This window comes from Aphelocoma coerulescens, chromosome 6, assembly GCF_041296385.1.
Source record: "Aphelocoma coerulescens isolate FSJ_1873_10779 chromosome 6, UR_Acoe_1.0, whole genome shotgun sequence".
Lineage (NCBI taxonomy): Eukaryota > Metazoa > Chordata > Aves > Passeriformes > Corvidae > Aphelocoma > Aphelocoma coerulescens.
The window spans coordinates 27,320,702-27,348,073 of NC_091020.1; the positions used below are offsets into that span (position 1 = coordinate 27,320,702).

The window sequence follows — 27,372 nt, forward strand, 5'->3', positions numbered from 1 at the left end:
CTCTCTCCGGGCGGGGCGGAGAGCCGGGCTGGGCGAGACCGTGGGATGGGAACAGCGTGACAGTGGATGCCCGTGTGTGCGCGGAGGTGCCGGGGAGCGAGCGGGTGTGCAAATACAGGCAGTGCCGAGCGGGTGCGGTGTGTGCGCGGAGCGGGCGGGCGTGAGAGCTGAGCGAGGTGCGTGTGCGGGGGACGCGCGTGTCCGCGTCGGTGCGGGGGTGCGCGGTGTGCGAGTCCGGCTGTGTGTGTCCGTGTGTGTCTGTCTGTCCATGTGTGTCTCTGCCCGTGTCTGTGTGTGCGTGTGCGCGCACCGGGGGCAGTTCCCCACGTGGGGCTGACGCGGCAGCCCCGGCCCGATCCGGGGCTATAAAGCTGCTCGGCGGCGAGCGAAGCAGAGCAGCCGCGGCCGGCTGCAGCTCCAGCCTCGGCCGCGCTCCGCCCGCCCCGCCGCGCTCGGGGGTCCCGGCGGCAGCGCCCAGCATGCGCCGTGCCCGCCCGCAGCCCCCCAGCCCCTGGCGCGCCGCTCCGCCCCGGCCGGCGGCACAGTAGGACGCGGAGGAGCCGCGCGCGGAGCCGGGCGCGGCGCGGGTGGAGCCGGGGCGAAGGGCGGGGGTGTCCGCGCAGCCGGGGTTGATGTTTAACCTGGAGCGCCCGTTCACGGAGAGGGGCCACTTCTTCTCCTCCATGGAGTACCAGCGGCAGCTGGAGGAGGAGGAGGGCTACCCCCCTCCGGGCACCAATGGGACGTTCAACGACAGCGGGGCCGGGCCGGGCTGGGGCACGCCGTACCCTCTGCACACAACCATCACTCTCATCAGCCTGGCCGGCTTGCTCATGCTCTTCACCGTCTTTGGCAACGTCCTGGTCATCATCGCTGTCTTCACCAGCCGGGCGCTCAAAGCCCCCCAGAACCTCTTCCTGGTCTCCTTAGCCTCAGCTGACATCCTGGTGGCCACGCTGGTCATCCCTTTCTCACTGGCAAATGAGGTGATGGGGTACTGGTACTTCGGTAAAGTCTGGTGTGAGATCTACCTGGCCTTGGATGTGCTCTTCTGCACCTCCTCTATCGTGCACCTCTGTGCCATCAGCCTGGACCGGTACTGGTCCATCACACAAGCCATCGAGTACAACCTCAAGCGTACCCCACGCCGCATCAAGTGCATCATCTTCATCGTCTGGGTCATCTCGGCTGTCATCTCCTTCCCACCACTCATCTCCATCGAGAAAAAGAGTGGGCAGCAGGCTGACCAGGGGGTGGCAGGGTGCAAGATCAATGATGAGAAGTGGTACATCATCTCTTCTAGCATCGGCTCCTTCTTTGCCCCCTGCCTCATCATGATCCTGGTCTACATGCGCATCTACCAGATAGCCAAGAGGAGGACAAGGGTCCCGCCGAACAAGCGTGCAGAGCGCCCCGAGAAGAAGCAGAATGGCTTGACTGACAAGGAGGACCTGCCAGCCACAGCGCAGCTCAACGGGGAGAAGGCAGCAGGAGGCAGTGGTGGGCAGGAGGGAGAGGTCAATGGCATAGACATGGAGGAGACCTCTTCCTCTGAGCACCAGGAGAACAACCAGAGTAAGAAGTCAGAGAGACCATCGAGAGGAAAGACCAAGACTAAACTGAGCCAAATTAAGCCTGGGGACAGTTTGCCCAGGAAGACAGAGGAGGAGAAGAACACCAAAGGGTCCCGGTGGAGAGGCAGGCAGAACCGGGAGAAGCGCTTCACCTTTGTGCTTGCAGTGGTGATCGGAGTCTTTGTCATCTGCTGGTTCCCCTTCTTCTTTACCTACACGCTGATGGCCGTCTGCGAGAGCTGCTCCGTGCCCGACACCCTCTTCAAGTTCTTCTTCTGGTTCGGTTACTGCAATAGCTCCTTGAACCCCGTCATCTATACCATTTTCAACCATGACTTCAGACGGGCCTTCAAAAGGATCCTCTGCAGGATAGAGAGGAAAAGGATTGTTTGAAGGACCCTTTGCTACCAGCAGGACTAATCAAGACTTTTTACGAGTGTAAAGTGTGTCTCTCTCGGGCTGTGCTTGCATGGGATGGTTTCCTTCAGCTCATGAGCAGGAAGCCTTTAAAACCTGAGATGAGGCTGTGGGAGCACTGGGCAGCAGCAGTGAGGAGCAGCAGGCAAGTGGAGGTCTGAGCCGTGGCATTTGGCTTTCCAGGGGTGGATGGCCTTTGACTTGCTTGGTTTATTTTGTTAGGGTTTGTGGTTTTTTTTCTTTTGCCAGAATCTCTCAGTGGATATTCTCATGACTGCTCAGTTTGACTCTTTAAAGACAAACATCATGCAGCTCTGTGAGATGAACAACAGAAAGGGAGTATGCCACACCAGAGGTGTTGGCTTTTTTATTTTGTTGTATTCCCCCCCCCCCCCGCGTAAAACACAATATTGCATTCTTGAATTTGAATGTCTTAATTTTTGTAAGGCAAGCAGCTTTGAAACTGTGAATGCTTTAATTATCCTTGATACCTTAAAAGTCTTTCTCTTCCTACCCCCTGCAAAGCCCCTCACTCATAACCACTGAATAACTAGAGCCATCCCCCTACCTGACAGTTTGATAATATTACCAACATTTCCAAATTCATGTCTTTTTATATTTTTTAATTCTGGCTGTAAATCTTAGGATTATAGACCTCATCAGACTGGCTAATTTTGTTGGTTTTTTTAATGTCATACCTATTCCTGTTTAATTTCTGTGTTGCCAGCGACACAATACAGCTGAGATGGCAACTGCTGTCTCGTTACTCATTAGAGCAGACCCTGATGGAGTGGTGGCTTTGCTGTGCAGGCAGGGATGTCCCAGGCAACAGAAACTGTCTCCCTTGCAACGTGAGCCTTGGGACCCAGCCAAGCTCCCCACGAGTTAATCTCGTTTGATATTATACCACTCTGCAGCACTGAAATGTGTTCGATGCTCACTTGCTTCCTCCACCTCAACTGTAAATAGGTAATGTTTCAAAGCAAACAGCAGGGCTCTGCATATCATGTTATCTCATCTGATTTGTGATGGTTTAACTCCTGCAGGATTTCCTGCAGAGAGGAGGGGGTTCTTGCACAGTGGCTGTTCATCTTTCTCAATTAAGAGAGAAGAGTTCAGTTTTTAACCTGCCAGTCTCATCTTTCCTAGGAAATAGGGAAGCATCCCTCTTTCAGTCTTATACAAGGCAAAACTCTGAAATGGGAAACTTAACTGCCAGTTTCTCCATTCTTTTATAGTGTAATTAATCTTTTTCTTTTTTTTTTTTTTTTTTTAAGTGTAAATATTATGAGATTGGAGCAGGAGAGAGAGTTAATACTGCTTTTACACTCTTTCCTGAAATGGCTTTCAGCTCTTTGTGCTAAAAAAAAAAAAAAAAAAAAAAAAAAGGAAAAAAAACCCAAAACAAAAATGGACAGAACAAATTTAACATCTTTATGCCATGAATAATTTTCTGGAGAACATTTATAAGAAAAACTTTTGATTTATCACAATAAATGAGTCTGCAAGTCTTTTAATGTTAGGAAAACAGCTTTATCAAATGCTAACAAGTCACAGAAACGGTTGGGAGAAAGCAAAGTTTGTATAAGTTGAATGTATAAGATGAATTTGCCTTCTCTGGATTTGTATGGTGCACAGGAAGAGACTTTAAAAATACCTTTTTACTTTTGGGGAGTGTTTTGTTGATTTTGCTCTCTCTTTTGACTTTCTAATTGACTCCAAGCGTCCCCGGATGCATCTTGGGACCTAGAGAGCAGTGTTTACATTCACTTGCATTTTCAGAACTGAATCCTCAAGAGGTGAGGACAGCAAATAAACTGTGCTTTAATGTAAAAAAAAACCCAACAAAAACAAAACCAAACCACAAGCAGAAGTTGCTATAATGGATGATTATTTTTATTAAATAAAAGAGCGTTTACAGATCAAGTGTGAAAATCCTCTGAATAATGTTAGCTGTTATATTTTATTTTGTTGTATTTTATTTTCTGAACTGTTCACCAATCCTCTGCTAGCTTTGGTCTTGCCATTTTTTGAAGAACACACTGGGAAAAGCATTTGCATTGTCTGAAAGGCATTGTTAGCCCAGGTAGAAACAATGGTTCTGTTCATTGTGCAGTGGCATAATAACAAATGAGTCCTTGATATTTCTTGGGTATTTCTACCCCCCCTCTTTGTGCCACAGTAAGGGCATTCATGTGTTTGTTAAAGAAAAGAGCATAGGGTTTGAGGGTGTGATTTGCACCCTGGGAGTGCAGCCTGGCACTGCTGCTGGGGACGCCTGCCTGGCGCGGCATCTGCAGCTATTGTGAGGGATTTTAATAATTAGTTTGCAGATGGGATTAGAAACAATTAGGCTGGAAGGCAACATTTTGTGATATATGCAGGAGTGTCCACCTCAGTGGGGCTTTGTTTCCAGTCCCCAGGAGCCAGAGCTTGCTTGCCCTTCCACCAGTGCTGCCAAGACCCTCCCTGAAGGAGGTGATGGGGGATCGTTCTCCCACGGAATGTGGAACTGCTGCTGGTGAGAAAATAAATGATCAGAGCCCCATGTGGGAGCTGCTGGTCCGGTGGCCCCACTCTGCCAGTGCCCTGGGGGTGCAGTTGGAGGTGCTTGGCGAGGTGGGCGGGGGCCAGGGTGGGAAGGCAGTGTCACTGCTGGGTGTAGGGCACCTGATGGTGGCCCAGGGATGAACATCTTGCTTACCTCGTGGTGGCCTTTGCAGGCCAGGGTGTCCTGCTCCCACTCTGGTCTTGGCTGACCCTGATGGCCTTGGAGGGTTTCACAAAGCAGATCCTGTGGGAGACTCTGGGTCAGTGCCTGGGACACGAGGTGATCCAGCAGCCATTGATTGCACTTGCTCCACCCATCTGGCTGTCAGCTGTCCTTGCTGCCAAATCTCTAGTGTGGGGAGTAGAGTATTTTAGTGGGTTTGGGGCTGGGAGACTGAGGCTCTTCCCCTTCCCCCTCCTGACTCCCTCCCTGTCATTGCTTCCAGGTCATTCCCTTGCAAATGACGCATTAAGGGATGTAATGAACTTTGATTGTTTTTTATAACCTTTTATTTTGGGGCTGAAAGGTTAATGGTGTGAGGGGAGGGAGGGAGACCTGTCTCCCCAGCTGTGTGGGAGCCATCCAGGCTGGCATGGCAAACAGCAGGCAGAGATGCCACTGCCCGCTTTGCCCTGGGGAATGTTTCTCCACCACTTTCCTGTGTGGAGTGACCCTACACACCACCCCCTGTGTGGGCACCCGTGAGGAGACCACAAATGTGCCAGACAAGGGATGTGCAGGAGGGGCTCAGGTGATTTGGTCTGGTGGAGCAAATGTCCTAAAATGCTTCCGGGGGGAGCTGGACAAGCAGCAGCGTTGCCTGCCCGGGGCTTGTCCCTGATCCTCTCAGTCTACTGATGTACTCGTTTGTTTCTGTGAGGTTTTGTCCCTGTTCTCAGCGGGCCAAGGAGCTGGTCACATAGAGGAGCCTCTTTCCAGTGAGGGAGGGACTTGGCCTGAGTCACTCTCTCTCTCAAAATGAGTTTCCCAGACCTAGAGGAGCCTCAGCAGGTTTCAGACACTGTCCATCAGCCTTCCTGTGCTGTAAATACCCCCAGTCCCACCCCGCATCCCCTTGCCCAGGGGAAGGTCCCCCCTGGGTTGGGTGGCTGGCAGCCCCCCTGCCTGTGCAGCTTTCACCAGTTGGAGCTCTTTGTCTTATTTCTTAACTTTTGCTGTTCTTTGGAAAAGTTCAAAGTCTGTCGAGATTGCTCCTTTATTACAGCCAGTGCCCTGGCCAACAGGTCCACTTGGAGCTCTCCCCATCTCTGGTACAAACTGCTCTTTGCAGCTGGTTTATAGGAACATCTCCATGATTTGTGAAATGTTTGTAGTAGCTGTGATTGCTGTGCCTTATCTCAAGCTGTAGAAAAGGAGTGAAGAGAGAACAGGATTAGTGTCAGCCCAACCCTTGCAGTAGCCACTGGTACTCATTCAGCTCACAAATGCTGCAGGACCAGATCTCAATCCCTCTGGGAACAGAAAGGGTTGTAGTCTGAGCCCTAGGAAGTCCAGGTGAAATTCCAATCTGGGGGTCACAGTGCAGTAATGCTGCACAAGGCCACGGCACACTCCCAAATGTCCTCAAGGCTGAGCAGAAGGGGTGGTGAACAGGACTGTGGAGAGGAGAAAAACCCATGCCCTTTTTGTGTCAGACCATGGCTGGTCCCAGGAGGGAGGTGTCATGCAAGCAGAGGAAGAGGAGACCTGCTGTTGTGGAGCAGGGGATGCTGACAGGGGTTGAATGGAGATACTGATGCTTGAGCTGCTCATTCAGCATTCTTCCTTCTTGGGGAACCTTCTTGGCCATTTGAGTTATCCCCTAGGAGAACTCATTTCCCAAGGAGGACCACAAACGTTTGAGGACAACATCTCACATCCAGGAGTATGGGGGTGTGAGATGGGTCTCAGCACCCAAATCCAACAGGGAGACAGGAGGATAAACCATAAAAGGGAGCAGGAAGACGACTCCCTCACTTGTGCACAGGTGTCATCAGCAAAGGCATAAACTTGTTGGCTTAAACTAGCTTAAAACTGCTTAAGCAGGCTCTAGTTGAGTCTGTTAGCGTAATTGTCAATTCCATGTTGGCTAAGTTCGGAGAGAGCATCTCTGCTGGCTTGGATCTAAGGTCCTGCTTTCCTTCTGTGGCTCTGAGAGTGGCCTGTATCAGATTTTAGGGAACAGTGAAGATGAGGACCCTTCCCAGGAGGATCAGGGGTCATTAGGTGCTCTGGGATTTCCTGGGGCCAGCAGTGCCTTTTGCACTAGTGGAGAAATTCCACTGACATGTGTTTTCTGTCAGCAAGGCTCTGCAGTGGGAGGTCTGGATGGCTTTCAAAAGCATGTTTGAGTCAAAAGCCAGCAACTGGGTCTGTGTGAGAGTAATGGGGTGAATGGGTTTTATCAGGAGGTGAGAAAAGCTCACCTCAGCATCCTTGATTTCCTGTGTGCAATGCCTGCAGCCTTTGGACCAAATTGGTTTGGGCACAGCCCAGGATATTGCATTTGCAGGAGCAGCCTTGAGGTCCTCCAGAGCTCTGTGACCTGCTGCAGGGTTCACTTCCAGACATGAGAAACATTTGCTTTAAGTCAGCCGCTACATGGAGGAATAGATTGCTCTGTTGCTGATTGAAACAGTTGTGTTTTGCTGGACCGTGACTTTATGGCCTTTTTTCCTGTTTGTTTTCAATTGCTCCCCACAGAAAAGAAGAAAAGAACAAGCTTCTCACTGCTGGACATCTCTGATAAAATAATTTCTGCTGAAGGCTGCCTTTTCTTCATCTGTGCATGTGGTGTTGCTGCAAAGTATTCATCGTCAGTTTGAAACCTTAAGGTGTTACTGAAAGATTCCCTGAGTAAAAAAATGAAATAAATGAGTAGATAAATATTTAGGACACTTCACCCAAACTTCTTTTCTGAATTGACTGAACTTTTTTGAAGAGTGAAAGGTTGAATTCTGGTCTTTTACTACCAGGATAACTTTTGGCACTAGGAAAATTTGGAGAAACTATTCCTCTTGCAGACCAAACCATGCAGGGTTGGACCCTGAGTGTGGCAGACCTGGCAGCTTGTCTGCTGGGATGCTGGAGTCCCCCCTTTCCCAGCTTATTTCTGCAGTCACAATTCCTGGGTAATCTAGTGATAAATCCTTTCTGTGTAAGGCTGAGTTTGTTCTTGGTTCCTCGATGCAGATACTTGACCTGAAATGGCTCCTAGAGCAGAGTTTGCCAGAATGAGGTTCCTGTTAATTTAGGCAGCCTTTCCTTGGCACAAACAGCTCTCCATGCTCATCATCTCTGCTGTGCTGTTACCCAGACAGGGCACACCTCCACAGGGGACTCCAAATGCAGCCCTGAGCTCTTGTGTTCCCCAGGGAGTACCCAAAATACAGAGAAGTGGCATGACCCCAGTCAACCACATGGCCAACATGAAAAGGGAGTGGAGTTGCCCTGTTTCTCTTGGATATGGGTTTGACCTGTAACCTAAGCACAACCCAAAGATTTATACTTCAGAAGTGTTAGTTAAAAGTAATCCTGCATTAATTATTTTAAAACAAATATCTTGTGGCTTTAAAGCAGCCTCAAAATTTAGTGGGGACACAAGAGTTAAAATGTCCAGTTCAAATGAAATCACCTGATTTGCTTACTTTGAAAGATTTACCATCTAGGGCCTTTGGCATTGCTGTCTCAGGATAATGAAGATACATCTGATACCCCTTGAGCAGCAGTATAATTGCTTTCATCAACACCAGTCAGTGTCTGGGTGAGATGGCTTTTAAACAGTGCAGCAGGGAGGAAAAGAAAAGCTAAATGCTGCTCTGCTGAGTTGGGCACGCACTGAGGAGAGCAAGGTAAGCAGTGTTGGGTGCAGGGCAATCCTTCATCACTGTTGGCTCTGTGGGGGCTAATTAGAGAATGTGTTCTGGCTGGTGTGACTGGTATGGATGGGATTTGGTCCAAACAGGGCTTTCTGTAGTAAAATAAGATGGTTGTAGCAATAGATGCAATGGTGGCAACTGCCTTTAAAGCCCAGTGTTAATTGGCTTAAACCTTTGCACTGGAAATCATCCGCTCCTATTGTAGCTGTTGCTCATTGTTCCCAGAAATGCCTGTTCCTGGCCATGCTGCTGAGTGATGTGTGAGATGTGCAACCACGGCAGGAGGGTGGTCGAGGACTAGGAAATGATTCATACTGACCATGTCCACCTGTGAGGGGCCTGGGTTTTATTTGCCCTAAGTCCAACAGCTGTTTTCATCACCTTAGCTTCATGGATTCCTACTGTTGAGGATGCAGCAGTGACTGGGAGTGGGATGAGGGCACACTCTTGTGGGTGTACAAATAAAGTCCATGGAAAGTGAGACACAGTGAAGCTGAGTGTGGAAATGGTTGGTGTAAACCAGATGATGCTACTGTACACCCAGCCGCAAAAAGATTCAACCTGAAATTCTATGGGAGGCAAAAAATCCAACACAGCAATTCCAGCAACTGATAACATAAAGATAGGACCCTCCCCTCTTATTAATTGACATCTCACTTGGGAGTGCATAGACTGACATCTTCAAGTTATCAGATGTTTGGAGGAAGAGGTGAATTTTTAGCTGTTGTTTATTCAGACCAAGATTTAATTAATATTAAATAGATTAAATATTTGATGAAATAGACTTAAATTAAATATTTAGCTCCCTCTTCCCCCCAGACAGCAGCCCCAGTGGATGTTTATGTGGGCAGTAAAGTTAGAACATCTTCTGAATGTCAGAGTGTGTTCAAAGATCAGTTACATGGGAGTATCATCTGTGGATAGGAATTAAATTTCTCTTGGATGCCTGTCTTTGCCAGCCCATGTGGGAATGGGGTCTTCCTTCCTCTGGGCTTATTGAGCCACTGCCTGCTGGGACTTCAGGTACCACTTCCATGCAGGCTGTCACCCTGTTCTCCTGCCACATTCATCTTCACTGGGGAAAGAGGCCTCATGGGGAAGGGTTTTCTCCCATGCTGCTCATTTATCAGGGCATGGGCACAAACTGGGAAGCCAACAGCGTTGCTTCATACAGACTAATTACATTCCTGAAGAAGAAAATGTGGAAAAACGGCATCTTGCCTGAAGGTGGGCAGCTAATTCCTCACCAGTTGTGCAGGCGGCTACCCCTGTGTATCCCCCACCAGAGCTGGAGTGGGACCAAATCAGAAATCAGCTGCTTGGCCTTGGTGGTAGGTGCTTAACTAGAAATAGTCTTGCTGTCAAAATCCACCTGCCAGTGAGTGTAGACTGAAAAAATCACCCTTGGTTTGGTCCAACCCATGATGGCTTGGAGCTGCAGTCCCTGCCTGCCTGTCACGTATCCAGGGGTCAAGTGATGATGGACACTGGGGGGGAGCTGGGGATACATTCCCTTCAGGACCCAATTTCTAGTGCTGGTGTTTGGCCCCTGTGCTGGCACTGGCAGTATTGTAGCCAGAATTTGCTTGGTTTTTGGATACACTGAGCTTATTTCAAAAGTCTGTACAATATCCTAGCAGGAGTTTTCTAAACAAAAATATTGTCATAACCCAGCAATATGACCTGTGTGTTTAGATAAGACCTCCCATCAAGAGTTAGGGTAGATCCAACGCTCTTGGACCACTTTGGTCTACTGGAATATTTCAGAAGCAGTAGCAGAGTGATGGCTTGTCCCTCTCACCTCTGCCAGCAGCACTGCATGGGGATGAAGCCAGTGCAACCCATTCAGAGTGGTTAAGTGACTTGCTAGAGGTTGAGTGAAAAAAAAACTGTGGTAGATGAATAAAAGATGGTTTTAAATAATTCATCACGGGCCAGCTGATGAAGCTTAACAGAACCAGAAAGCTGATCTCATTCAGCTTGGTGTGAAGCAGTGCCTGGCCAGCTTTTTGGTAGGAGGTAAGGGATGTTGAGGACCTCTGGGCGGGGTCTCATGCTGTGTGGGCATGTCTGCCCACCCCATTGCTGATCTCACTGTGGTTCTCAGAGACTGGTTGGGGATGGTGGATTTGTGTTTGGTGTGGTGGCAATTGTTCTCTGTGTCCCTTGGTGTCTTTAGGGTCCCTTTTGATTTCCTGCCCTTGCCTCTGGTTCCTGTCAGGAAAACACAGCCCTGGTGCTGGGAAAGGGCATCCCTGGTCTGGGTGGGCTGGTGAGGCTGTGCTGTCCTTGATGCCCAGGAAAGGCAGCTCTACAGTTTGCTGGTGGTGGGCAAGAGAGCCTGGATTCGAAGGTCACAGAGGCCCATGATGATGGTCCTTGCGTGAGGTATGTGCATCCCCAATGCTCCCAGCATCACCTGAGGGGCACCTGCAGACCCCTGGGGAGAGAGCCAGACCATGGAGCTCCCTGCCTTACTCTGCTCTCCTGTTCCTGTGGCTCCAGGCTGACTGGCAGTCCCTTTGCAGACACCAGAACTCCATGCTTGCCTTGCCACTGGATGCTGCAGCAATACCTCATTAAATCTAGGTCCTTTTTCCAGGAATCTGCTGAAGAAAACCCAAACAAACCTGTCTTTGTTTTTATGGATCATCTCTGTGCTGCTGAATTGCCTTGAGTTTCATTGCCAGCAGGCAGCAGAACCCCCATACCCATCGGGGATGTCTTGTCACGTGTTCTGCTGGCTTTTCTCAGAGCTGTAGACATAGCCAAGCAGAGAAAACCATTTCCAGAGCAGATTTCTGAGGACCCCACAGGACCACAGCCAGGCAGGCAGGTCAGCACCTGGGAAAGCCAACCCTTGCTGGCAGCTCTCTTCTTCTTTTTGTGGATTGCACCAGGCTCTTGGTCTGCATTTTTAACTGCAAGGGACTGGTGAGGGAGGGCTCCCCACGGCTGGGGACAGGTCTTGGGAAGCTGCCCTCTTGATGCATGGATGTCAGTGGCACCATGCCAATGCTGAATGGACCTGCTGTCACTCATATATGGCCCTCAGATTGGGGCTTCCTCTGCTGGGGAAGAGAATCAGGTGATGGCTGAGCTGACTGTATTTTTGCCTTGTGACACAGAGAAAGGCACATGCAAGAGAAGCCCAAAGAGAGTCTGATTAATGTGCTTCTGGAATCGGATTGTTTAATGCAAACAGCTTTAGAGATATGACTAAAGTAGGAAAAGGAACTTGGAAAAGACCCCATTTGGGATAAAAGCAAAGAAGGCTATTTTTTGCAAATACCAGTATAGCTTCTTCTAAAAATACTATCTTGGATGTCTGTTCAAAAATGAGAACCAAATGTGATTCTGAACGGTCTAATGCAGCCTGTCATTTCAGAGGAGGAGGGATGGAGACCTCTCATTGGAGGCAGAGGATGTGCTTGCAGGCTCTCAGAGACATGGCAGAAACCAGACCACGTGGAATCCAAAGCTTTGGAAGGAAACGTGGATGGGAGCGAGCAGCATTTGCCCACAGGCTGCTGAATTGCAGGTTCACGCTGCGCCGTGTTGGCAACCATCTTCAGTCATGGCTCTGGGAAGAATTCTGAGAGTATGACAGAGTTTCTGAGGATCAGGAGAATGGCATGCGGCTGGCCATGCTTTCCCATCAGCAATTCACATAAGAAAAGGAGTCGCCCACTGTTAACTTCTGGTGTTTTTAATTTTCTGAGCAGAAGCAGGAGCAATATCAAAGGATGGGGTAGAAGAAGGAATGGTCCTTGCAAGAGAGGTGACATCAGAGATGTCTTTCTGTTCAACTATTTCAGGCCCTTTTTGGCTGTCCTTGCCTCTCTGGTGCACTGTTCCTGAGAATCTTCTTTTTGCATGTCTTTGCCTCAGCCTCTCAAGCAGATTTTTTTCATCAGCCAAAAGCTGAGAACACTGTGTTCAAAGTGAGTTCAGGTTGCAAACATTGATGCCAGTGCCAAAGCCTTGCAAATGATTGAAAACCTTCAGGGTACCCTTCAATACTACCTCAGACAGCATACAAGCAGTTTTGGAGTGTTTTCATAGACTTCTCACTAATCTAATATTAAGCTCTGCTCCAACTTTGCCCTTTCCAAGCAATGATCCAGCTGTCCTCTGGCCCTTCTGTGAAAACTTTACAAGAAGTTTGTATTCCTCTGGAGCTGATGAATGTGAGCGTGTTTCATTTGAAATGTACTGATCAGAGCACTCTGCCTCAGGCAGGGGTACAGTGACATGCACTCTACAGAGAGCACCATTCTCTAGCCCTGCCGGATGCTTCACCTGACCTTTGCAATGTGTGCTGGGGAAAGGCCTGCCTGTTTCCTTTATGACCAATGTCTGTGAAGAATACAGTGATAAGGCACTGAGGCCACCAGCCTGTGGAGCATTTGTATTGGGTAGCACTGGACCTTTCCTAAGTATGAATCAGAGTATGTCTCTGGAGGGAAAATTTTCTCTTGGATCTCCTTAATGGGATTTAATTTGTCTGCTTCTGTCTGTATGAAAATGTAGATGATGTCATGATGGGGCTGAGAAGCCAAGATCACACCAGGAGTCAGCAATAGGTGATCTAATGGAAAAGGTCGGTAGGTGTCAGCTGTACTTCCCCAGGGGGTTTGTAGTGGCCTCAGCTGCTCTCACCTTTGTTAGCCCATTACACAAATCCTTTGGCACAATGCCTAAGGCCAAGAGAATTGCCAGGTGGCACAGGAAGGGCCAGGTAGTGGTATAACCAGTCCCTTGGGCTGAGGGTAGTGAGCAAGCTCTCCACCTTGCAAGTTCAGAGCACCCTTTTTGCCCTTGCCTGGCAGCCTTGTCTCCAAGATGACTTGCCCAAAAACACACTAACCTTCATGGGGCTTAAATAGACCCTGCAAACTGGAACATCACATGCTCTGCAAGCTGGATGGCTTCAAGAGAAGTCCTCACTACTAAAGAGAAGAGCTACTTCAGCCCAAACTGTGCCTGGATTATCACAGGGACAAAGCTGCAATATTTCTTTGAGGTGTTTTAAGGTGATTGAATGACTGATGGCAGTGTTGAGAGCTTTTCAGTACCCAACTGGGATGCCCCCCTCAAAACCAAAACAACACCAGAAGGTGTTTTTCTTGTGACATGTTTTGGTTCTGTCACCGTGTGTAGTTTTTGTGATCACTTTGTTTTGCCCGACTGTGTTGCTCTGGGCATGATGGGGAGGAAAATCCATCTTTCAGTAAATACTCCTCAAGCTACCTGCTGTCACAGCAGATTGCTGCATGTCTTTCACTTCCCAGAGAACAAAACCATTGTAAATCTGAAATTTCAGGTCATGTTCCATGCCTTCTGCTATCTGATCCACCTCACCTCAAGGTGAGTGCAAAATTTTCAGCATATTTTGGATGCAACCCAAAACACTGTGATATAAGCATGAAACAGCTGTAATACAGAATGTGAATCTCATGTGCAAAGGCTTGAGGATTTGGCTTCCCAGGCCAGAGGAAGAAGAACATCCTGGAGCAAAAACCCTTCTGCAAGGCCTTGCTTTTGTCTCTCTGAGACACTGCAGCAGGAGGGGAGACTTTTGCACTGGCCTGGGAAGAACTCATGCACTGTGCACTAAGTGCTCTGACACACACCTGAATCCTTTTGCCATGGTGCAGGAAACCTGAGTGTGCTTCTCCATCCCCAGCTGCATCAATGTAATGTCTTTGGAGGCTTTATGTTTGAACTGTGGGTTTCCCCTATTCTGGGTCCCCACTGTCTAGCCTTGTTCTGCAAAGACAGGGACTAAACCTTCTCCTGAGCTTCTCAGTGACTTTATCTATGGATGAAGCAGTTGGCTTTGTAGGCAAACGTTTGCCCATCTTTATGCCTGTCATAGCTTATTAATGTGTGGCATGACCACAGTGCCTCTGGAAAGAGCCCAGCACTAACTGCTCGCTTCCTGGCCTTGTCATCCATTCCTTCTGCCAAATCATCTCCACTTCAGATCTGCTTTCTTTTGGATGCAATTTTTTTTTGTTTAAAGTGACAATGCCCTCAAGGATTTTGGCAAAAGAAAACCAAAATGGAAAAATCTTCCTGGCAGAACCCATTCTTCTGACACAGCAGCAGCTGCCGTGGAGGAGAGCCAGCAGCAGGGATCCTCTTTGGAGGATTTTACAGGCTGAGGATCAGAGCTTGTGCTTCTCTCCTTGCTTGGTAGCACAAGCTGCCTCCCTGCAGGGAGAGGTGATGGCCAAATCGAGCCTGAAATGTGACATTCACAGCTCTAATTAGCCATATGCAGTTTCACTTTGACTCCAGCCCATGCAGGTGACAGCCTTCCAAGGCTTGCCAAAGGGTAGTCTAGGAACTTCCTCAGTGCAGTGACAGCCAGTCCAGGACTTAATAGATTCAGCCTGTTTTAAATGTCTGCATTAAGGCACCTTGAATCATGCTGAGCACTCACTCTCTCTTGGTCCATGGTGAAGGGAACCTCCTGGCCAGCTCTAGGAAAATGCTTCCTCTATAGAGCTGCAATGCTGGGAGAGAGAAATCTGGTCAAGGAGGGAATAACGTGCTTTCCTTCTATCTTTTGTCCTGGTAGGCTCCATCCAACTCTACTGCAATAGGCTGACCATTTGCAGCTCTTCATAATTTATTAAACCTTTACTGAATATTTTAATAAGCACAGCCGCAGCAGAAAAAGAGAAAAGCTTGGCAGGCATTTCTCACGAGTCTAATGTTAGGATATGTAAGCTTGGAGTGGGGTTCTGGACAGGGACTGGAATGAGACCACAGAAGATGACAGCAGTCGATCATGTCTGGATTTCATGGGCTGAGGAAGCTCATGGCTGCATGTACATGATGCTCTCAAGGGTTTGCTGCTCTCATAAGCCAAAAGCAATGTCTAAGTTTTAGGGAAAGGTCTTTTTCCTTGATCTTCCCATCTCTTTCCCTTCTCCACACTGTTAATCACACTGGCAGGCTGCCCTCCAGGCCAAGACTGTTCTGAGAGGAGGATGCTGAGATGTACAGCAGGCTGTATATTTTTCTTCCCTAGCATGATTTAGCCATGATTAATGCACATGGAAAATAATCAATGCATTCAACCTAATTCTGTAGAATTAGTGAAGGGATGATAACAAGGGGAGAGGAGATATTTTGCTGCTTTGAACATATTTTTGGAAGGAGGGCAGGTGTTGTGTGAATCTGGTTAGGTGACATCAGCATCACGTATTAAGGCAGGGAGACAATTTGTCACTGTTTTTCTTCTTCTTTTTTTTTTTTTTCTGGAAAAGGCATTGCTAGCCTGAGCTTTGGAGATCTCCTGTTACTTCCCAAAACCAGGTCAAAAGAAGCTCATTCATCATTAAAACAACACAGTCTGTATTAAAGGGAAGAGGGATTGTAAATGGGGAATCTTTGGAAAATGGGATTATTATGCCTTGCTCTGAGCTGGCAATGACCTCAGCCTTTCACCCCTCCTTTCAACGTGCTGCCAGTGGGGTTGGGTACAGCAAATTGCTCCTGGTTCCTGGGGAAAATGCACCATGCAGGAGCTGGGTCAGGCAGACAGCTGGGGCCTGAGCATATCACTACAACGTGATGCTCATCTTCCTTACACACATCACCAAAGCTCTTGTGTTTCATGTTAGGTCAGATAGAGCTAGTTTGCTTACTGCCAGGATCTCTATTTATCCCATTAGGAAGGAAAATATCTTGTTTTATTAGCCAGAGGTCTTGTAAAACTTTCTTCCCCTCATGTGTTAAAACAAAATATTAAGACATTGGTTTACTGGAGAGATTTTAATATTTCTCCAGATTTTATAGTGCACTAAATAATACACAAAAATTACTGATATGGAAAATATTAGAAAAGCCTATTTTTGTGGTTTTAATTGCACTCCTTTCTGGCCCAGGTAAGCATGTCAACTACTTCTTTTAATTGTGTTTTTTTGTGACTTTGAATTTACATTTTATACATTTTCCATTTTCTTGTAATTCCCATTTACCAACACAAAATTAACACTTCTTGTCCCTGCTGAGCTTACTGCTATTAGTTTTCTAATTTTGCAAACTTTGATTAGGGCTTTTTTTTGTCTGTAGGTTTAAATAGGTGTCCGTGCCTGTTCAGAGAGATTATTGCGGATAAGTGCTGAATTTCAGAGTCCAAAGACATATCATTTAAGATAGAACTAGGGAGCCATGTGACCTCTGAGTCAAACTGCAAAGAACAATTGGATGCCATGGCATTTAACAGTCAGGCTCTTGGGTGTTGTCTCATCACAGATGAGAGTCAGGCTGAAGCTGCCTCCTGCTTTGTGTGGGCGTCTTGCTGCCTTCTGGGGCCATTGGAAGCAGTGGGTGCCGGAAGCTGCAGTGCATGGCAAAGCCTTGGGATTGGGATGTCCAGGGAATACCCTCACTGCCTTCCTGCCTGCCTTGGTGCTCATGGTACCTCTTGGGGAGCTGCAAGCCTGTAGCTGGGGACTGGAGGTGGCACTGGTGTTGATGTGAGGATGTGGCAGCCCCGAGGGGCTGGGGCACAGTGCAGAGCCTGCTGGGGTTTGGTTCCTGGGGGCAGCCTGATCTTGTTAGACCAACTTGTCACATCATGATTAGGTTTCTTCTTTCAGATGCTCTGCAATGATCCCTTTTTAGCAGAGGAAGGGGATTTGCCTTGGCTATTGACCCATCCTTGCAAATCAGGGTGTCCAGGCTTGGCTGGAAGGGTGCACAGAAAGTGGCACCCGCTGCAAGAGAGATGGGTGCAGGTGGGGCAGAGCAAGGGGACAGAGGTGTCCAGGTGAGTCTGAGTGAGGTGGTGCACACAGCCAGGTCCCAGGTGTGCAGCTCTGTGCCGTGTACCAAGCCATGAGAAACTCTGGAGAGGTACCAGGGTAGGAATCGTACTCCAGTGACAGTTCAGGCTGAATGTTTTTCTCCTCTCAGATGAGCTTCAGGAATATGCTGCAGGTTTGGAGATTGGAATGAAGATTATAGCTAATAATTTTAAGCTTTAGGATGTAAGAACTAAACCTATGCTGGCTAGACCTGAATAGTCTGGTGTAAGTAAAGAGGACAATCCCATGGGTTCTGCCATGTGATGAGACTTCCTTGGAAGGTTCAAAATGTGCAACAGCTCAGGGAAGAGCAGACAGATGTTGTCAGGGGCTCAACCCTTGGAGTTATTTTGCCCAGGTGAACAGCAGTGATCTACCAGATGGCTCAAATGGAGTGGCCCAGTGCTCCTTGCTGCTGAAGTGTCCAGCCAGCAGTGGGTGCATTTCTGTAAGACTGGGAAGACACTGGAGAGAGATGTGGCCTCCTGATGCAGGCTTTGGGCCTTGAATCACAAGAACAAGCATGAAGTTGTTCATGCAAATGCTTTTCAAATGAGTGAATGTCAATTGCCTGGGCACGTTAGTCTGATACCTGTCCAAGATATTAAAAGGGAAATTTGCTTTTGACTCTGTAACCTGCCCTTCCAGAGAAAACCTGCTGAGGATTTTTTTTCTCTCTTTCATGATAAGCACAAGAGTCTGTGGTGGTCACAAGATCACTTCAGCAACATCCTGACTCAAGCAGCTTGTTGCTTTGTTTCTGAAAGTCCAATTTTCTTTTTGAGGAAAATCAATACAGTTCATTACTTAGCCGAGAAAAGCTCCCTGTGTCAGTTCCGCTGGAAGGCAGCCCTTGAGCAGGCTCAGCCCCTGTTTGTAAGCCAGACAACAGGCCTATAGCCTTCGTCTTAAATTATCTCTTCCAAACTAAAACTGCCCCACTGAGAAGACTGATCAGCTTCCCACAGACCACCAAAGAGCTGCTCAACAAGTGAGTACCACCAGCCTCGGGCAAAATACGCACTGGGAAAAAAGCAACAACACAGAAGACACTTTTTTACACCTGCTATGATGGCTGTAAGTTCTCATGCTGCTTCTTCATTATATCCTTTCTTCTAGGCTCTGGCTACATCATCAAGTCTTTTCATTTCAGTGCTAAGATGCAAGATGTAGTGCTACAAGGCTGACAGATACCCAAATATTCTTTGTCTGGCCTATTTTCAGTGGTGAGACAAAAGTCGGGTGCTTGACCCAGACTTATGATGAGTTCAAGACATTTATGTAAGTGCACAAGATGTTTTAAAGCAGCTTTGGAATCTGGGAGGGGTTGAGGCAGTTGGGTAGACAGTGCCCTTGCCTACCATGTGTGTGTGCATGGCCTTGGGAACTGCACTGTTGGTCACCGTGTTTATTCAAGATCTGGACTGGGGGCATCCTCACCTGCATTCCCTAGTAAATACATGCTTTGACTACTCATCTGAATATATAGCCACTGACAACTGCTCCTTGCTGCAGCCCAGCTTCAGGATCCAGGACTATGATCTCTTCTCAGAAGTTTGCTAGTTTAGAAAGTTGGAGGAGGAATTGATCCTGGGTGAAATGGAGAACGCAGAGAAAAAGATGTACATTGTGGCTGCTGAGCAATAGTATTGGGGGCTAAATAGTTGTATTTTTATGGTTTTGGTTTGAGATCTGAATGAAGAAAATGAATGAAGAGAAATTTAGAAGAGACATTTCACTGCAGTAAATTCAGTGACAAGGTCAGTGAGATGAAAGGACCAATTGTGCATGGACAATTACTGACAAGGTAACCTAAGGGCTGGGGTACACACTCAGCTAACCAGGAAGAACTATAAATAAGGATGCAAAGTTGGTAAATTCTGTTAAACAAATTCCCTATCTTGGCTATTCACAGGCTGCTTTAAAACCAGAGTGGATAACAAAAGGAAGAGTGCGATTTATTTTAAGGGAGCAATCAGCCAAGAAATCCTTCTTCTCTCTCCAGATCATCTTTGTGGCAGTTGCTCTCCAGAGGAGATTTTGGATACATGGAATGCTGGTGAGCTTGGCCCTGCCCTGCCCATCTCTTCTCCATTAGGTGGTGAGGGGCAGCTTCCACCCTCACACCGTGGGGAGGAAGCTGCCGTGGGAATGAGCAGGATGCTCCTTCATCTCACACCGTGGGATGAGCAGGATGCTCGGGGCTGGGGGAATGTGTCCCAGCAGCAGGGAGTGGGGCAGTGCTTGCAACAGCATTTTGTAGTGCACTGGCCTCTTGACCAGCTCGTCTCTGCACATGTGTACCACCAGGTCAGGAAAACCAAAACTGAAAGGGGTTCACATCCTTGTCCCCACATGCTGTCCAAAAAACCTCTCTTGTTTTGGCATCCATCACTGGTCTGTTTCCAGTTTTCCTCTGTACCAAGATCTCATGAGCTGTCTTTAAGAATTTATTCCAGATTCTAGATAATTTCAGGTTGTAGAGGCTGTGAACAGATGACATTGCTTATATTACCAGGCTCCTCCAGTGTTTGATGATGGCTATGATTGCAGTACATATAACATTATTATTTGACTGCAATTACAATAGCATGGGTGGTGTTATGCCTGACTAGCTGATTAATCATCTGGAACAATGAGTAAATCTCCCCCTCTTTTGCAATAATTAATATGTACAGCTGGATTGCAGTTGGCTGAGCAAGTGTGGAAGTGATCTAGGCAAACAAAGAAGTGTTTGGCAGCTTTAGGCTGCTGGAAAGGATGAGCACATGGAACTCTTGGGGCAATTATTCCCTCTGTGATGTAAACTGTAGCTCGAGCCAGCTCTGCTCCACCTCAGGGAGCTGCACTGCTGTGGTAGGTGGCCTAAGTGCTACAGACAAGTTGGTTCAGTCAGAGTTAGAAGGTCTGGCTTTGAGGGTGGAGCCATTTGAGACTGTGGGATGCAAAGCTCTTTCCTCCCTGCAGTGGTTAACCAGAGAGCCCTTTGCCAGTGTGTTTGTAGCTGCTCAAGAGTGAAGGGGAGAGAGAAATTAATTACTGCAATTGGATTAAATACCTGCTGTGCTGGGGACCTGCCATGATGGCTTAGGGCCACTATTGTTGCCAAGCAGGTGCAGTGGCTTTGTGGTTCTCCCTGCAGCCTGGGTCACATACATTCAGTAACAGCAGTACAGATTGTCTGAAAGTACTGCATGGTTTTGCTTGTGGGCATTTACCATTCAAATCAAGAGACACTGCAGCCTCTCTCTTCCTCATATGTTGATTTTCTTTGCTCTCCTGATACAGCAAAGATCAAGTTGAAATATTAAATGTCCTCCACAATGAAATTACATATGGCTGGTTGCAATTAATTCCCTCTGCCTCATGTAGTTTGCTACTGTTTTCCTCTTTCCTTCCCTTCCTGTAAAAGACATGAGGCTTCAATTTGACAAAAGATAAAGACTTTGATTTCCACCTCTACCCAAGGAGAACTGAGCTCCCAAACCTCAGTTTTCACAGAATAATTAAAGGTGATGGAGGCAAGAAGACTGAATGGAAACACAACCGTGCAGCTTAGTGGACACTGCAGGACAGGGAAGAGAGGATGGATGCTGATGCCTGCCACAGTAATGTTAAACCACTTGGTAAAAGCAGTGAATCAGCAGCTCTGAACATCTTCCATGGTTTATCCCTGCAGGACACAGCTGTGTTCCCATCCCTGTCAACCTCTGGTTATATTAAGCTGAGTGTTTCATCACCATGGGCTAAACCTCTACGAGTGGAGAGTGTTCACACACCATCAGGCAGGAGTGGAAGAAACCCCAGAGCACAGCAGGAGTGAGGCCCCAAACAGCCCCCCATCCATGATTCCTCCTTCAGTGCCCTGCCCAGGAGCCCTTCTGCCACTCCTGGGGTACAGGTGTATTGAGACCACAACACAAGTCTTCAAAAACCCATCAGACCTTTCACCACACTTTAGTCTTTGCCTTACCTGTCTGAGCCTTACACATTGTTACGTTTGTGGCTGCTCTCAGTGCTGGTGTGGCTTTATGATACAGCCCCTTTTTATTTTCTGATTGCTAATATCTCCTGTTCTACATTCTTTCCACATCAATCTAGGAGAGCAGAGATAACTCAGATGAAAAGGAGTCAATTATGTGGTGCCTGGGATACTTGTAGTCTGGACTTTATGACCCAGGAAGTTTCGCTCTGCACCATGCTTCCAATTTGTTGGATTTATTTTTTTTTTTTCTTCATTAATATAAACAAATAACATATCCTGGATACTCTGCAGTCAACAGCACTCACTTTATTGGCAGTAACTGACTTGGAAGCTACTATATCTCTGTAAATTTTAATTTGTATATAGGGTTTTTTTCTTTTTGTCAGCTAGGAATATTTTTTTTTCATTTGGCTTTTTTTTTTTTTCACTTCATCATCAAATTGAAGGCTTGGTGACACTAGATTCTTGCACAACTTATACAATTAACCCAAGCCAGGAATTTTCCATTGTTTTCCATTTATTTGATGGCATTTTCCAAAATTTTCCTTCCCACTTCATCCTTGATTGGCATGCTACCCTGGATATAGGCAGGAGATGAGTTGGGTCAGTGCTGAGTCCCTGGGAACTCTCTGCAAGTGGCTGCTGGGCGTGTCAAACTAGTGATGTAATAGAAGATTAAATTTACCAGTGATGTATTGCTGTTGTCTCCAGGGAGGTCTTCACCATGGACAAATATCTCCTGTTAGTGTGACTGCAATGCTCAAGTCTTCCCTTCTGAACAGCTTTTTGTCTAAAAAGGCAAGCAGCCAAGCAATAATGCCTGTGCTTAGGTGACTTTCAAATTTTTATTATTTTGCAAAAAAAGGTGAGCAGAAGCTTATAAATTTCAGTTGGAGAATGCACTGAGAAGCAGAAGGTTTGAATGAAAGTCACCATATTTTTTGATCTAGTCTTTGGATTTTAAATGTGGGGACCTTGTAAAGGAAGAATGTGCCTCGTCATAAAGTACTGGAAAACAGTTCTTCTTTTGAAGTTTTGTTTCCAGACACTGAAACCCCATTGAAATAGCCCATATATCATGCAGTATAACACTATATATTATATCATTTCTGTGCCAGATGAGATTATAAACAAGCATTCTTCACTGTCTTTTATTTGAGAGCAGGCTGTTTCTTACTTGTCCTTTATAATTTTTTACCTGGTAGAGGGTTCCTTTTGAATTTCTCTCCCCGTGTTGAATTCCCTGTGTGTCTCTGCCCAAGCCTGGCAGGGGTGGGAGCCAGTCCTGAACCTGGAGAAAGCACCTTGCTTTCCTCCTGGAGGCTGCTCCTTTGGCAGTCGCCCTTCCCAGGGGACGCTCAGAGTACAAGTAAGGGAGAGCTGGTTGCAGATGTGAGCCTGCAGGCTCCAGGGCTGTTACCCAGCAGACTTCAGCAGAAGGAAAAATTACTGAAGAAAAAAAAAAAATAATACAAACACAGGACAGAACAGGAGGAGTAGCCTTAAGTACCTTAAATTAGGGGAACTGAAAGTCCTCTCCCTGCACCATGACATTTTAAGAGAAGTCATTATAATTAATCTTCTTTTAATATGGAATAATAGTCTAAGAAAATGCAACACAAGCCATACTTCTCCTGCTAACACGTATCCAGGAGACAGAGTGGATTTAAAGTAAGGTGATCTTTGTAATATGGTAGAAATAAATTCCTGAAAGCAGCAATTGATCAGTATGGAGAGTGGCAGGTAAAAGCGGTACAAATACCTTCTCTAAAAGCATTGGATACAGTAATTCCCACAGGCACCAGGAAGCTGTTAGCTAATCAGATACACCATAAGCTTCACTATCTCGTAAAAAAAAAAGCAGGAAAAAGAGAAAATCTCAGAGCATACGGTCAGCAAGCGACAAATGTGTGTGCTGGGACTCTCTGGAATAGGGGAAAGCCATGGCCAAGGCTGTGACTCATTCCTGAATGACCAGGGCTGAGTGGCACCAAGGATGCTGTTTGGTTTCACGGTGCACGTGGCTGTGTGGCCAGGGCACCTACCACAGCTAGCCTGAAGAGTGGCTTGGCAGTGTGAGAGTGTGAGCTGCTGTTGAAGAGCCAGCCTGTGAACCTTTGAGGCAGCTCTCTCCCACTCACAATAGGTACAGTAACTGGGGGAGGGTGTTTGCAGGGGACTCTGCCATTCCCCTTGGCAGGAAGGAGATCAGGATTAGCACAGTCCTGCTAAGCTGGTCCCAGAGAGGCCAGGTGTCCTCTGAGAAGGCTGGAGGAGATCTCTGTCCAGCATACTTGGCCGTAAGCAAAGGAGTAGAAAATAGCAATGGCTTGTACTTCAACTGGAGCCAACCCATCAGATGTTAAATGGACTTCTGGGAGAATCCATGCACAATTCACAACAAGTGTCACTGGTCCTGCAGGAACAGCAGTTCCTGTAACCTTGATCACCACTTTTCACACCCACCCACCGAATATATTGCAGAGATTATATTATACTCCTATGTAGAGGGGGTGTTGTGTTCATCATAGCTTTTACTTTATTCTGGTTGTATTGTAAATTCTGTCTTTCACAGAGGCAAGTACAGCTGAAGAAGTGCACAGAAGTGCTGAAGTACAATCCCTGTCTCAGCAATTTTACAGACTCACAGTACTCTCAGATGGGGTAAGATCGTCTCCTTGCTGACTACTCCTCACTAAGCTTCTTTCCTCTCCAGTCTGACATTTAAGATCCTGCCATTTATCCATGAAAGCTCTGGCACCTGTAGGACCCTCTCTGTGCTGATTCAGCTCACTAATCTCGCAGAAAAAATAGTACAGCAGAAAAGCAGTAGATGGTTTATGCTGAGTTAATGAGTTGAACTTACCCCTGGCTTTGTTTGCATAGGCAAGCTGGAAATCTCCTCCCCCAGTGGGATGGAACTAATTCTCATCTCCAATTTTAGCTCATTTCCCACATCATTCTCTTCTAGATTTTCTTTTGATGCAGGTAAATAACCTGAAAAGTGAAATGTATACCTTTTGCCCCACTCTGCCTGGAAACATTTTTTTTTTGTCACTGCAGGTGGGGCCTGGGCTGAACATTTTCTCTCCAGAACCATGTGGAGCTGGGCTTCAAGGGTGCAAACTGCTTGAAAAGTGGAAAAAATGCACAGCACACTAAGTATTGGGAAGGGCAAAAGAGTGGTTAAATAATGAAATCAATTTTTTGTGCATCTGATAGCCTGGCTGTCAGGCTGGGCACCAGAGTGTTGTTTGTTTTTCCTTAGATTTGTATCTTCCAGAGCTGGTTCATTAATTTTTTTGTTAAGCAGCTATCTGTCAATGCACTGTGCTTTAATTATGGCTCCTGCATGAATGCTGGTCTGATCTACTGATGCAGGGAAAACCCTTCCCTGTAGGACATATCCTCTACTCCAACCTCTGGCTGCCCCTGCCTTGTTGCAGGGCTTTGTTCTTGTGCAGGGATCAGGCCTTGGTGTGCTCAAGCAGGACCCAGGCAGGGAAACACCTCTGTCAGTGCACAGCTCCTGCTGCTTTTTTAGGAGTGTCTTGAGAGCACAGAAAAAGTGACTGGGGTTTGATGCTGACTGCTGGGCTGTGAAAATGTTCCTGAGATTGGTTGCTTTCTCTTTTTTCAGCCCTCAGCTGTACATCTTCTCTGCTACCAAACCTTTCTCTGCCTTCTGTCTGAAGCTCCTCTAAAGAACCTCCCACAATTATTTCCCTCTATTCTCATATTCAACCTCCATCTCTCTGCAGAGATGGCTGGAGCAAACTGGTTCTCCTGGGCTGCAGCTCATGAACTCACCTACAATCGGAGTCAAGTGGAGTCATTAAAGGGTAGTGATGCTACATTTTCTTGAGTTATATCTATATTGCATGACGTAGTGGAGATTTATCAAATTAACCATAATTAATTTAGTCAGCACAATAAGCAGTTTAGGCAGGCTGCCATGGGGCTTCTAAAGGGCTCATTTACCCCTCTAGAAGCTCAGCAGAGACAAATCTTAATCCTGTAGGTGCAATTAATATGTTAATCCAAAACTCAAGCTGAGCTACACTTTCCAGAAGAAACAAAAAACTGGCATGAATAAATCCATAATTCCATAGATTTATTAATATTTTACCAAACAACACCCATAGATTTATTAATATTTTACCAAACAACACCCATAGATTTATTCATATTTTATATCCATAGATTTTATTCATGGAGTAGGAAAAAAAGAAAAATGTGAAGGTTCTTGTTTCTTAATTCTGATTTCACTAATTCTAGTGCTAAAATGATACTTTGCATCTGTGTTTAATCTGCAGGGGCTGTTTATATATGAGGTGTAATATAAACATGTCCAGTCTGATGCTGGAAATAGGAATCTCACTTTTAAGTGTGGGGACACCTGAAGTAGCTTTTCCCAAGGAAAGGCACTATGTGAGAAGCACTGAGCTGGACAGGAGTCAGTGCATGACCAGTTTGTGGGAGGAACTGTGTGTGCCCATGACTGCAAGTAACTCCTGTTCAAACAACCAAGAGGTACCTGGGGTGAAGGATAACTCAGCAGTCAGGTGTTCCCTGCAGTGAAGGCTCTCTGTCCTATCCCACTTTATTCGTATTCTTCATGCCCATCTGTCATTGTCCACATTAGACATGAAGGGATGAAATCACCCTTATCATTTCCCCTCCCAGCCTAGGTGAGAACTGTTTGTGCTTTGTTGGATTGAAACCTGCTGTGGTTGTTTTCCGGACTTACTAATACCAGGATTAATCTGAAGCTACTGTACAAAGAGTGCATTTTGGCACCTCTGACAATAGATTTACTGTGCCACTGGTCTCAGCTGATACAGCATTCAGGCTTGAGTACTGTGTGGTAAAACTGCACCCCTGTGCATTATCCTCTCATCAGATAAAACAGTGGCTTTGTCCTTACTTAAATTGTCCCTGGAAGAAAGGAAAGCTGGAGCCCTGAGCCTCTTATGGGTCAGCTTGAAATGAGCATTCATGAATTTTAGAAAAGTCTTTCCTGAGACCAGAAGGGTTGGGAAGGAGAGAACCACAAAGCAGAAGACTGACTTGCTGCTGCCTAAAAAGCTGAAAGGAGAAGAGCAGAAATACCACAAATACAGCAAGTCTCCTTTGCCAGGCAGCAGGACATCATGAACAGCAGACAACACAACTTTGCTCCAAACACATAAAAATGAGCATGACGAAAGCAGGAGATAAAGGACCATAGGGTAATGCTGGTAGAGCCTACTCCACCCTTGGGCAATGGCAAAGACTATGTTTGGTCATGAAATGTGGAGACATTACTACATTCCAAGTGCTGAGTGCAATTAGGGATGCAGTAGATCTCTTGCTAGGATGTGTGCATGGGGAAATGTTTCCCAGAGACGGAGGGATGTCGACGTAAAAATTCCTTCTTGTGTCATGCATTGTGCCAAGGAAAACAGTGCTGGAACAAGGCAATCCCACAGCAGGAAGGAGTGAGTCCATGAAGGAGTCCACTGTAGCACCATAATGGGCATGAATACATGCTGGCCCTTTGCACGGCAGGGAACTGGAAAAGGCTTTGGGCATAGCCCTGCCCTGTGTCTGGTTGGTGTTGATCCCATCTCAAAATAGAAGAGGGAGAAAGCAGTAATGGCCTGCCAGGCTTGGCAGTACTGGAAGAGAGAAGGGAAAGGAAGACAGGGTGGAGGGACCAAAGAAGACGAGGAATCATGTAAGTAAAATACCTTTAAAGAAAGCCTTACATCAATCCCTGTGTTACTGAACCAAGACAGTCTCAAGTGAGAAAGTCATTAAGAGTTCATTACCCCTGGCAATCTATAGCCATTAATTCTGTCTGGCAGCAATACCTAGGGTTGGAGGAACATCCAGGCTATGGCTCTGAGTGCTGGAATGCAGAGACACGATAGGGCACAAATACTTTCCTCACAGACGTCAAGGAAGTTGAAGAAGACAAAACGGTGCCATGGGGAAAAGAACATTTGAGTGAGGTGGGGAAACACAAATCATTGAGAGATATTGCTCCTCCTGGCACCAAAGTTCAGTGATCCACAGGAGGAAACACCTTCACACCTTGTGAGGATGACAGACACTCTCCATCTGTTGTTTCACATCTCTTTACCTTTCCTATATT

General features: G+C 46.9%; 1 protein-coding gene across 1 annotated transcript; it reads left to right on the forward strand.

Annotated features, from left to right (window-relative positions):
- The first annotated feature begins 571 nt into the window (after positions 1 to 571).
- On the forward strand, positions 572 to 2,376 carry ADRA2A (adrenoceptor alpha 2A). Its single transcript, XM_069020458.1, has one exon. It carries the CDS (start codon positions 633 to 635, stop codon positions 1,965 to 1,967), a length of 1,335 nt encoding a protein of 444 aa, XP_068876559.1. The 5' UTR covers positions 572 to 632; the 3' UTR covers positions 1,968 to 2,376.
- The last annotated feature ends 24,996 nt before the right edge of the window (positions 2,377 to 27,372 follow it).